At 39.2% G+C, this 12054-nt stretch overlaps 1 protein-coding gene across 4 annotated transcripts in view; it reads right to left on the bottom strand.

The window, feature by feature from the left end:
• WDFY4 (WDFY family member 4) overlaps nucleotides 1-12054 on the bottom strand; it is a 324321-nt gene that overhangs the window by 163746 nt on the left and 148521 nt on the right. For all 4 annotated transcript variants that reach the window (XM_074337248.2, XM_074337250.2, XM_019730128.3 and 1 more), the window contains one exon: nucleotides 10571-10696. In XM_074337248.2, the coding sequence (XP_074193349.2) occupies nucleotides 10571-10696 (126 nt within the window). The remainder of the gene's footprint in view (nucleotides 1-10570; nucleotides 10697-12054) is intronic.

Raw genomic sequence — 12054 nt, 5'->3', positions numbered from 1 at the left:
AAAATTCACCAACCCTGCATAGCCACGCTAAGAACTAGACTAAGTGACAGCCTACTCCTGCGGATGTCATAGGTGGACGTCGGGTCTCCTTTTGGCCAGTTACTCAGCCCTAGCTCCTCCCATCTATGGCGTCCTCATTCCCCCACCAGCCTGCCTCAACTCCTGGCCCCATGGGCATGAGTCAGGACATCCTGGTTACCAAGTAGCTATCAAGTGCCGGGAAGGGAGCCTCATACTAGAATACTCAAACCTAATTGTCAAAAAGGCAACGTGCGTGAGACGATTAGAGAGCGGTTTAAAATCTCACTCACAGGATCCTACGAGGGTTTGGTGTGAGCTGAGCAGGCAAGCAGAGAGAAACTGCTTCTGAAGTCCCCTGCATCTGGCTTCCCCACTAGGTTCGTACAACGTGATATCAGATTTCCAGGGGAGTATCAGACGCTGAAGTTCAGAGAGTGTTTTCTGTAGTCGGCCTGGTTCAAATCCTGCCTCTCCCTCCAATTAACGGTCTAGCTTTGGACTGTTCTTTAATCTCACTACCCTCTGGTCCCAATTCTATAAAACAAGGATTGTAATGTGACCCATTTCATAAGGTTGTTGTGAGGATTGAATGGGACATTTTAGTGCTTCGGGCTTATTTTCTCAGTGACTAGCACAGGGTACATACAGAAGAAGCTGGAAGATAAGATCAGATAGAGGACTTGGACTTCTGGAAGAGGAATTTGGATTTTATGCACTGAAAAACCAGGACCCCCAGAAGGTTTTTAGGCATGGCAGTGACCTGGAATGTAATGCTAATGCTTGGACACACCTGCCTCCGCCATGCCCTTGCTCCATGACCTTGCCTGAATGAGTTAATCTCCATAGCTACAGTTTCTACATTTGTACAATAGAGACAATGCTGTCTGTTTCAAAGGATTTTTGCACACAGCGAAATGGCTAACATCTAAAAAACCGACAATGCAATACATTGGCAAGGATGTGAAACACCTAGAAACTTCCCAGGTTAAGAGTTGGTGAAAGTGTAAGCTGGCACTTCACTTTGGAGAACGATTTGGCAATATCTACCAGTGCTAGTCATGTGTACAACTTATGATCCACAATTTCACACCTGGGTATATTTCCAACTCATATACCCACCCAAAGATATGTACGTAGCAGCTTTATTCATAATGTTTCCAAATGGAGACAACTGAGAATAGATAAATAAATTGTGATCAATTGTCACAATAAAATACTATTCAACAATGAAAAAGAATGTATTACTGACATATACAAAATCATGAGTGGATCCCACAAACATAAATGATGAGTGCAAGAAGTCATATGCAAAAGAGTATATACTGTACGACTCCATTTATATCAAGTTCAAGAACAGGCAATCTAAGTCTGGGTTACCACCGGACAAAGGAATAATGTCAAAGAAAGTAAAGTTCAAAGTTAATAATCACGTAAGTAAGATAAAATAACTATTTGAAAAAGATATGTTAGTTATTCACTACAATTGAATTTCTAGTATTTTTCTCTTATCCTTCCAGTTTTTGCCATTTATATTTTGATGCTTGTCTACTGTATTTAGTAAATGATGCTTTCCTGATAGATATCTTCATCGAACTAAAACAATCTTCGAGTGAATTTGCTTCTGTTATATGTTTGTTAGATCCTAGAAGGTTGGGTCTTGTTCATTAACCAGTCTAAGAGTCACATCTGTAATACACCAGTTAACCATTTTATGCTTGATATTATAATGTAAATGTTTGGTCTTATTTTTACTTCTCTTAGCATACTATTTATTTTCTTTATTTTAAATGCTTTCATTATTCCTTTTGTTTGCTTTTTAACAATAATATTAATTGATTAGAAAGGTAACAGACACCTTATGCTGCAAACAGAAAATACACATTTTTGGGCAGCCAGTTTCCTCAGTGGTTAGAGCGCAGTGTTCATAACACCAAGGTTGCCGGTTCGATTCCCATATGGGCAAGTGAGTTGTGCCCTCCACAACTAGATTGAAAAACAAGGATTGACATGGAGCTGATGGGTCTTGGAAAAACGCTGTTCCTCAATATTCTCCAATAAAAATTTGAAAAATGAAAGAAAAGAAAATACACATATTTTTCTGGCACCCAAAAATTAATTGCACATTAGGCCTACAATGAAACCATGAATAAGTTCTCCAAAGATGGAAAGTATACAGATCACATGCTCTGACTAGGATAAAACAAACTTGGAAATAGATAACACCAATAAAAAAAAATTTAAAAAATTAATGTTCAACCACATGGACATTGAAAAATGAGTCCAAAAGTTCTTGAAAACTGCAATCACAAAAATTCTAGAAAACAACAAAAAATGAAGATGCCAAATGTCAAAATCTTAGAACTAGCCAGAAAAAAAAAATCAAGAGAATGATAATATATCTAAAGTTCATTCTTTAAATAAATCCACAAGTACTCGGCTTTTTAAGTAATGGGAGAAGTGGGGCAAAGAGAGAGTATAAACTTATAAATTAGGAATAAGAGTACAGCATAGGGAATAGACTCAATGGAATTGTAACAGCTACCATGTTTCCCCGAAAATAAGACCTAACCAGAAAATAAGCCCTAGTATGATTTTTCAGGATGACGTCCCCTGAACATAAGCCCTAATGCGTCTTTGAGAGCAAAAATTAATATAAGACCTGGTTTTATTTTCGGGAAACATGGTATATACGATGTCAGAGGGGTAGTAGATTTGGGGAGGGGGTTATCACTTTGTGAAAGGTGTAAATGTCTAACTATTACATTGTTTTGTACACCTGAAACTAATTAAAAAAAGAATTAGAAAGGGAAAATAATAACACAAAAAATTAAATGAATTAAAAGAGACCATTTGTGAAAACTGAACAAATGGGAAGATTTTTTTTTTTTAATTAAATTTATTGGGGTGACAATTGTTAGTAAAATTACATAGATTTCAGGTGTACAATACTGTATTACATCATCTATAAATCCCATTGTGTGTTCATCACCCAGAGTCAGTTCTCCTTCCATCACCATATATTCGATCCCCCTTACCCTCATCTCCCACCCCCCACCCACCGCCCCCGTTACCCTCTGGCAACCACTAAACTATTGTCTGTGTCTATGAGTTTCTGTTTCTCATTTGTTTGTCTTGTTCTTTTCTTGTTTTTGGTTTATATACCACATATCAGTGAAATCACATGGTTCTCTGCTTTTTCTGTCTGACTTGTTTCGCTCAGCATTACTCTCTCAAGATCCATCCATGTTGTCACAAATGTTCCTATATCATCTTTTCTTACTGCCGAATAGTATTCCATTGTGTATATATACCACAACTTCTTTATCCATTCATCTATCGAAGGACATTTTGGTTGTTTCCATGTCTTGGCCACCGTAAACAAAGCTGCAATGAACATTGGAGCACACGTGTCTTTATCTCTAAATGTTTTCAGATTTTTTGGGTAGATACCCAGAAGAGGGATTGCTGGGTCATATGGCAATTCTATTCGTAATTCTTTGAGAAACCTCCACACTTCCTTCCATAACGGCTGCACCAGTCTGCATTCCCACCAACAGTGTATGAGGGTTCCTTTTTCTCCACAGCCTCTCCAACATTTGTTATTGTTTGTCTTGTTGATGATAGCCATTCTGACTGGGGTGAGGTGATATCTCATTGTGGTTTTGATTTGCATTTCTCTGATGATTAGTGATGTTGAGCATTTTTTCATATGTCTATTTGCCATTTGTATGTCCTCTTTGGACTATATGAAACTTAAAAGCTTCTGCACAGCAAAAGAAACCATTGACAAAATAAAGAGGCCACCAACTGAATGGGAGAAGATTTTTGCAAACAGTGCCTCCGATAAGGGGCTAGTATCCAGAATATACAAGGAACTCATGCAACTCAACAACAAAAAGACAAACAACCCAATTGAAAAATGGGCAGAGGACTTGAAGAGACATTTCTCCAAAGAGGGAAGATTTTTTTAAAATATGAATTACCTAAACTATATCAAGGAGACATTTAAAACCCGAAACAAAGCAATAATGGAAAAAATTCAGGCCCAAGAAGTTTCATTGGAAAAATTTAAATAAGAACCATGTATCTAACATCTTCTCTTTTTTATTATTAGTTTCAGGGGTACAAAACAACATAGTGATTAGATATTTACACACCTCACAAAGTGATAACCCCAAGTCAAGTAGTCGTATGACATCACACACAGCTATTACAATACCATTGACTGTATTCCCTATGCTGCACTTTACATCCAGTGACTATATATTGTTTAATTATAGTTGGCATTCAATATTATTTAGTATTAGCTTTAGGTGTGCAGCATAGTGGTTAGGCATTTATATAATTTATGAAGTGATCCCCCCGATAAGTCTAGTACCCATCTGACACTACGCATAGTTTTTATAATATTATTGATTATATTCCTCTGACTGTATTTCAAATCCCAATGACTATTTTGTAACTACAAATTCGTACTTCCTAATCCTTTCACCTTTCTCACCCATCCCCCAAATTCCCTGCTATCTAACAACCAACAGTTTGTATCTACCGTGTTTCCCCGAAAAGAAGACCTATCCCGAAAAAAATCCCCAGTTAAGATCTCAGCCAGATGGACGCATTTAGTACGTTATGACAATGTTCCAGAAGAAGACAGAACTGTATTTGAATAAATGTAGATTGTTGTATATGAACAAATAAGACATCCCCTGAAAATAAGCCCTAATGGCACAAAAACTAATATAAGACCTGGTGTTATTTTCAGGGAAACAGGGTATGAGCCTATTTCTGTTCTGTTTGTTCACTTATTCTGTTCTTTAGATTCCACATATAAGTGACATCATATGGTATTTGTCTTTCTCAGTCTGACTTAGTTCACTTAGCATAATACCCTCAAAGTCCATTCATGTCATCTCAAATGCTAAGATTTCATTCTTTTTTATGCCCAAGTAATATTCCATTGTATATATGAACTGCATAATTTTTATCCAATCATCTATTTATGAGCACTTGGGTTGCTTCCATATTTGGCTATTGTAAATAATGCTGCAATGAAATAGGAGTGCATATATCTTTTCAAATTCGTGTTTTGGATTTCTCTGGATAAATACTCAGGAGTGGAATTGCTGGGTCATAAGGTAGTTCTATTTTTAATTTTTTGAGGAACCTCCATGCTGTTTTCCATAGTGGCTCTGCACCAATTTGCAATCCCACGAACAGTGCACAAGGGTTCCCTTTTCTCAACATCCTCACCAACACTTGTTTGTTGATTTCTTGATGATGACCTTTCTGACAGGAGTGAGGTGGTATCTCATTGTGGTTTTTATTTGCATTTCTCTGACAATTAGTAACTTTAAGCATCTTTTCATGTCTATTGGCCATCTGTAGGTTCTCTTTGGAGAAATGTCTGTTCAGGTCCTCTGTCCGTTTTTAACTGCATTGTTTGTTTTTATGGTTGAGTTATGTGAGTTTTTTATACAAATTTTGGATATTAACCCCTTATCAAATGTATCATTGGTAAATATCTTCTCCTATTCAGTAGGATGTCCTTTCATCTTGTTGATGGCTTCCTTTCCTGTGCAAAAACTCTTTAGTTTGATGTAATCCCGTTTGTTTATTTCTTCATTTCTTTCCCTTGCCCGAAGAGATGTATCAGTAAAAATATTACTAAGGGTAATATCTGAGAGTTTACTTCCTCTATTTTCTTCTAGGAGTTTTACGGTTTGGGGTCGTACATTTAAGTCTTTAATCCATTTTGAATTTATCTTGTATATAGTGTAAGACGGTGGTCCAGTTTCATTTTATTTTTTGCATGTATGTATCCAGTTTTCCCAACGCCATTTTTTGAATGGACTGTCTTTACCCCAAAGTATATTCTTGCTTTCTTTGTTTGCTGTTCTTTTTCCAATTCCCTAAAGTATAAAATTAGATTTTATTTGAGATTTTTCTTGTTTCTTTAGGTGAGATTGCATTGCTATGAATTTCCCTCTTAGGACTGCTTTCGCTGTGTCCCACAGATTTTGGGTCATTGTGTTTTTATTTCCATTTGTCTCAAGGTGTCTTTTGATTTCTTCTTTGCCCTCATTGTTGACCCATTCATTAGTTAGTAGCATATTATTTAGCATCCATGTGTTTGTGTGTTTTTCAGGGGTTTTTTTTTCCTTTATTTGATTTCTAGTTTCATACCACTGTGGTCAGAGAAGATGCTTGAGATGATTTCAATCTTTTTTTTAATTAAAGTTTATTGGGGTGACAATTATTAGTAAAGCTACATAGATTTCAGATATACAATTCTGTAATACATCATCTACATATCACGTTGTGTGTTCACCACCCAGAGTCAGTTCTTTTTCCATCACCATATATTTGATCCCCTTTACCCTCATTTATCACCCCCCTCCCCCATTATCCTCTGGTAACCACTAAACTATTGTCTGTGTCTATGAGGTTTTGTTTCTTCATTTGTTTGTCTTATTCTTTTGTTGTTTTCAGTTTTATATACCACACATCAGTGAAATCATATGGTTCTCTACTTTTTCTGTGTGACTTATTTTGCTTAGCATTACAATCTCAAGATCCATCCATGTTGTCGCAAATGGTACTATTTCATCTTTTCTTATGGCAGAATAGTATTCCATTGTGTATATATACAACTTCTTTATCCAATCATCTATCAAAGGACACTTTAGTTGTTTCCATGTCTTGGCTACCGTAAATAAAGCTGCAATGAACATCGGAGCACGTATGTCTTTATGGATAAATGTTTTCAGAATTTTTTGGTAGATACCCAGAGGGATTGCTGGGTCATATGGTAATTCTATTTGTAATTTTTTGAGGAACCTCCACACTGCCTTCCATAACGGCTACACCAATCTGCATTCCCACCAACAGTGTATGAGGGTTCCTTTTTCTCCACAGCCTCTCCAACACTTGTTACTATTTGTCTTGTTGATAGCCATTCTAACTGAGGTGAGGTGATATCTCATTGTGGTTTTTATTTGCATTTCTCTGATGATTAGTGAAGTTGAGCATTTTTTCATATGTCTATTGGCCATTTGTATGTCCTTTTTGGAGAAGATTTCAATCTTCTTAAATCTATTGAGATTTGTTTTGTGGCCTAACATGTGATCTACCTTGGAAAATGTTCTGAGTCATTTAAGGCAGCTCTTCCTTGTTGATTTTCTTTTTTTTGGTCTGGAAGATCTGTCCATTGGTGTCAGTGGGGTGTTAAACTCCCCTACTATGATTGTGTCGCTGTCGATCTCTATTGACCTTTATGCTGGTCAGTATCTGTTTCATATATGCAGATGCTCCTACGTTGGGTGCATAGATGTTCACTAGGGATGGATTGATCCCTTTATCATTATGTAATGTCCTTATTTGGCCGTTATTATGGTCTTCATTGTAAAATCTATTTTGTCTGATTTAAGTATTGTCCAATTGTAAGTACCCCAGTTTTTTTCTCATTTCCATTTGCATGAAATATCTTTTTCCATCCCTCTACTGTCAGTCTACGTCTCTAATGTCAGTCTAAATGATTAGAACATTTAATCCATTTACATTTAAAGTGAGCATTAATAGGTACATAGTTATTGCCATTTTATTATTCACATTTTTTATCTTCTTTTGTTTGTTTGTTTTCCCTTCTTCTTAAAATAAATCCTTTTAACATTTCTTATAATACTGGCTTGATGGTAATGAATTCCTTTAGCTTTTTCTTGTCTGGGAAGCTTTTCATCTTTCCTTAAATTTTATATGATAGCCTTGGTGGGTAGCGTAGTCGTGGTAGAGTAGGCACTTGGTAAAGTAGGCACTTGTTTTTCATCACTTTGAATATTTCCTGCCACTGTCTTCTGGCCTGCAAAGTTTCTGTTGAGAAATCAGCTGACAGTCTATGGAAGCTCCCTTGTAAGTAACTAGTTGTCCTTCTCTTGCTCCTTTTAGGATTCTCTTTGTCTTTACCCTTTGCCATTTTAATTATAATGTGTCTTGGTGTGGTGTGGGCTTATTTAGATTAATTTTGTTTATGACTCTGTGTTTTCTAGGCTTCTAGGTCTATTTCCTTTACCAGGTGAGGGAAGGTTGCAGTCATTATTTCTTCAAATAGATTCTTGATCCCTTTCTCCCTCAATTCTCCTTCTGGTACTTCTTTGACATAGTAAAGATGATGCTGTGCTGTAGGCTACACACCCATGAGGCAGGCTCCACACAGGGACATAGCAGCTGTCCCTCCTGCCTTCGCCCACCCCAAAGCCATGCAGCTCAGTCTCTCTCCATATGCCTCTGGTGCCTCTCGAATTGCCGCCCCTACACTGCACCCCTAATAAGTGTTTACAAGTGAATGAGTCTGTTTATGGGCCCTTTGAGAGGACATCTGGGTTTCCAGCAACGCTCTTTCTCACCGGGATGGACAGACAGGGTCCTTGCCGATTTTAACAGCCAGATGTTGTGGGGACTCCACTTCTTGGCCCAGCACCACTGGTCTGGGGATCCTGGTGTGGGACTGGGACCCCTCCTTCTCCAAAGGGGACCTCCACCACTAGGTGTCCCTCCCCATGTTCAACACCCACCTGTGTGTTTGGGGTCAGTCCACCTTACATCTTCATCCCTCCCACCAATCTCGATGTGGCCCTTTCTTTATATCCTTAGTTATAGGGGTTCTGTTCATCTAGTCTTCAGATGATTCTTGAGGTTGGTTGTTCTGTAATTTATTTGCAATTCTGATGTGATACTGTGAGGCAGCAGGCACAGCATTTACCTAATTTCTCATATTGTATCCTCTCCAGGATCTAACATCTTCTTAAAATATAAAGAAAGGAGAGCAGTCTTTTTTAATAAAGTTAGTGTAATATTGATATGAAAACCTCACAAAGCTATAACAAAAAGAAAGCTGAAGGCTCACATCATTTATAAATATGCATGCAAAATCATAAATAAAATATTTATAAACAGAATAAGGAAGTACACTAAAAGAATAAGAATTAAGTGACTAAGGAAGGTCTTTGCAGGAATGCAAGGAAATCTATTGATGTAATTTATCATGGGTAACTGGTTTAAAAAAGCATATTATCTAATTATATGCTAAAAGAGTATTTAATAAAAATTAAACACATTCCTGTTTTGAAAAAGAGCAAAAAATATAATCTGTACTTTCCTAGCATAACCACACACAGAAATAACTGGCAAAAGATAAACAGGCAATTCACAGTAAAATAAATAGATGGTTAAGAAGCACATGAAAAATGATATCAGCCTCAGTAATAATAAACGCAGAACTCAACTACGGAACCGCCACCAGTTTGGCTGTGTTGTTGAGGCTGTGAGGACTGACTGAACAGTTCTATACAAGAGGTGAGGTGTATATTAAGTGGAGGAATGGATGTGTGTAATGTCTAATGCAACCTTTGTGAGAAGGTCATCCAAAAGAAAATGCATGAAGTACACTTTGCTCCCCTACCCCACATTCCAGAAATTACACTAAGGAGGGCGTCAAACTAGAGAGAAAAGATGTCTCTTCAAGGAAGTTCATTACAGATGTTTGATAACAGTAACCACTCGAGAAACAATATAAAATTCCATCTAAAAACACAGCTGAGTCCCATATACTCATATATTTATTGGCATGGAATTATGTCCACCATATTCTGAGGAAAAAAAGGCAAAAAAAGTTTATGTGGTCTAACCTTCTATAAGGAAATGGTATAATCTCAGGGAGGTGCCTAGAAGGATATTCCACTACAGTTTACAGGGGTTATCTCTGGATGAGTGTATTTCAGGTGATTTTTACTTTCTTATTTTCTCTTTTGTTTACATTTTAAATGCATCATTTCACAAAAGTAATGGTGTCTCCACACACAACCACGTCTCCAGTTGCCCTTCACGTGTACAGAATGATATCTGAAGTTTCCAGCCTCTCATGCAAGTTATTGTCAATCTGGTTCACAACTGCTCCTGCTCACAGGCCACACAGCCTTCACCCACTCACACTCACCTCCACGTCTGAAATAACCTCTCCACCCACCTCTGGTGGACCTGGGAGGCCTGCATGAAAGGCTCTCCCTGAAGCCTCTCCATGCCTTGTCGTGAGTGGGTAGACATCTGTCTTCTCTAAGGCAAGTCTCTGATTCACAGGTCACTCACATGTGAGGTCCCCATGTCCTGGCAGATGGGAGCTCCTTGAGGGAAAGGCCCTTTTCCCCCCTCCACAGCATGCCTGAACCTCCTGACCTAAAGTAGTTGCTCAGAAATGTTCCCTTTGACCGAACACACAAATCTCCCAGTAAAGAAAGTCAAATGTTTACAAATGGAAAACAGAAGCGTTCTGGCAGGAGCAGGTAAACCTCATTGGAAACATTCAGGCTGACTTTCCCATTGTGCACCTAGGTTATCACAAAGAACCCCCCCCCCCCCCCCCACTCTTCTATCGAGCCTTCTGAATAACACTTGCTAATTACTGGCATTACTTGGAAACTGCTGGGAAAAGTCAAGGTGATCCTTCCAAGCTTGTCTTCCCATCTGATCCTCATCACGACATGTGGGGAACGGACCTTACCTGGCTCATGGTGGCTTTCAGCATTTCCAGGAGCAGCAGGGCACCCTCAGTGCACAGCCCGGCCCGGAGGACTTCTTCTGTGTGGTGCTTCTGCAGGAGCCACTGAAGCATGGCATCCAGGCTGTCCTAAAAGGGGAAACTGGGGCTGCAGAGACCTGCGGCTGCACCGAGGGGACCAGCTGTCCAGCCAGTACATTGTGTTTCCCAGGAGCCCAGTGGGAAAGGCCAAGCATCCCAGCACACCCAGGTGGCTGGCCCATCCGGGGAATTCCAGCCCACTCGGTACCTAATGGAAACACACAACTCCAAGAAGGTGCTGAAGACCCACCAGCAACTTGCATCGAGCTTAGTTCTTTGGTCTGATGTCATAAATAATGTCCCAATCAACTTTAATGAATCTTTGTAAATGGAGATTATAGAAGACATGATGAATTCACTTCAGAGAAAGTGCAGACTGTAGTGGAAAGAGCATTGGTTGCCAAGCAGGAAGATCTGACTTTGCCTCTTTAATAGCTGGGCTTAAGCAAGCCTTCAGCTTCTTGGCAGTTCAGTTTCCCTGTCTGTGAAATGGAAATGACAATATCTACCCCATGGGATTGTCATAAGTATCAAGTGAAATAAGATATGTAAAGCATCTATCGTGGGTCCCGACACTCAGCAGATATTGGTTTCCTAGATACATTCTTGGAGAAATAAAAATACAGGGTTTTGACGAACTCAGCAAGCATATTCAGAACTTTATTTTGAAGTGGGACCTGTAACACTGTTAAGTTATATCAAGATTTAGACCGTCAAATACCAGGCTGTGTAAGAGCTATATTTCGTAGCTTTCTACTTGCAAAGCCATGTCCCCAGCCCATTTCAATTCAGTGTGCTGTGACTCAGTTAAGACCAAGAAACAATTTCTGAGTCTGCTGTTTGTTGGGTGCCCTGGAAGGTAAGTAAAAGGTGGGTCTGTCCTTAAGGTGCTCAGTACCTAAGGAAAAAGGGAAACATGGAAATGTGTCTGTGTCACATAAGATGGAAGTATGCTGAGGCACAAGGAGGGAATGGCTCCCTCTCTCCCTGGGGCCGAAGTGGGAGGTGACATCTGAGGCAGATGACGGTGGGAGAAAGAGCTCATTAAAGGCACAGAGTGGGCAAGACAAGCAGCTGGTGTGGAGGTGACTCAGGAAGGGCAGGCACGTAAGCAAGATGCTTGGAGAGACTGGTCAGACTCCCAGTCACAAAGGGCCTGGACACTGGCTATGGAGTCTGAACCGAATCCCACAGGAACAGGAGCCAGTAAGGACCTGGATTTGGTGCAAACGAGTACATGAGTGAGCATATACAGTGAGTGTAGACTCCTCTTTGGAGAAATTTGGCCAAGGAAGGACAGGAGAGTGATAAACAGGACAGCAGTTAGTCAAGAGTGTAAGTCAAGGGGGCAGCTTCTGGGTTTTGATGGGACGTAGTTTCTGATACTTATTAGGGTCTATGAGGAA

Source organism: Rhinolophus sinicus, chromosome 15 (genome assembly GCF_057876585.1).
Source record: "Rhinolophus sinicus isolate RSI-liver-muscle chromosome 15, RSI-T2T, whole genome shotgun sequence".
Classification (NCBI taxonomy): Eukaryota; Metazoa; Chordata; class Mammalia; order Chiroptera; family Rhinolophidae; genus Rhinolophus; species Rhinolophus sinicus.
This window is presented reverse-complemented; position numbering and strand designations above follow the sequence as displayed.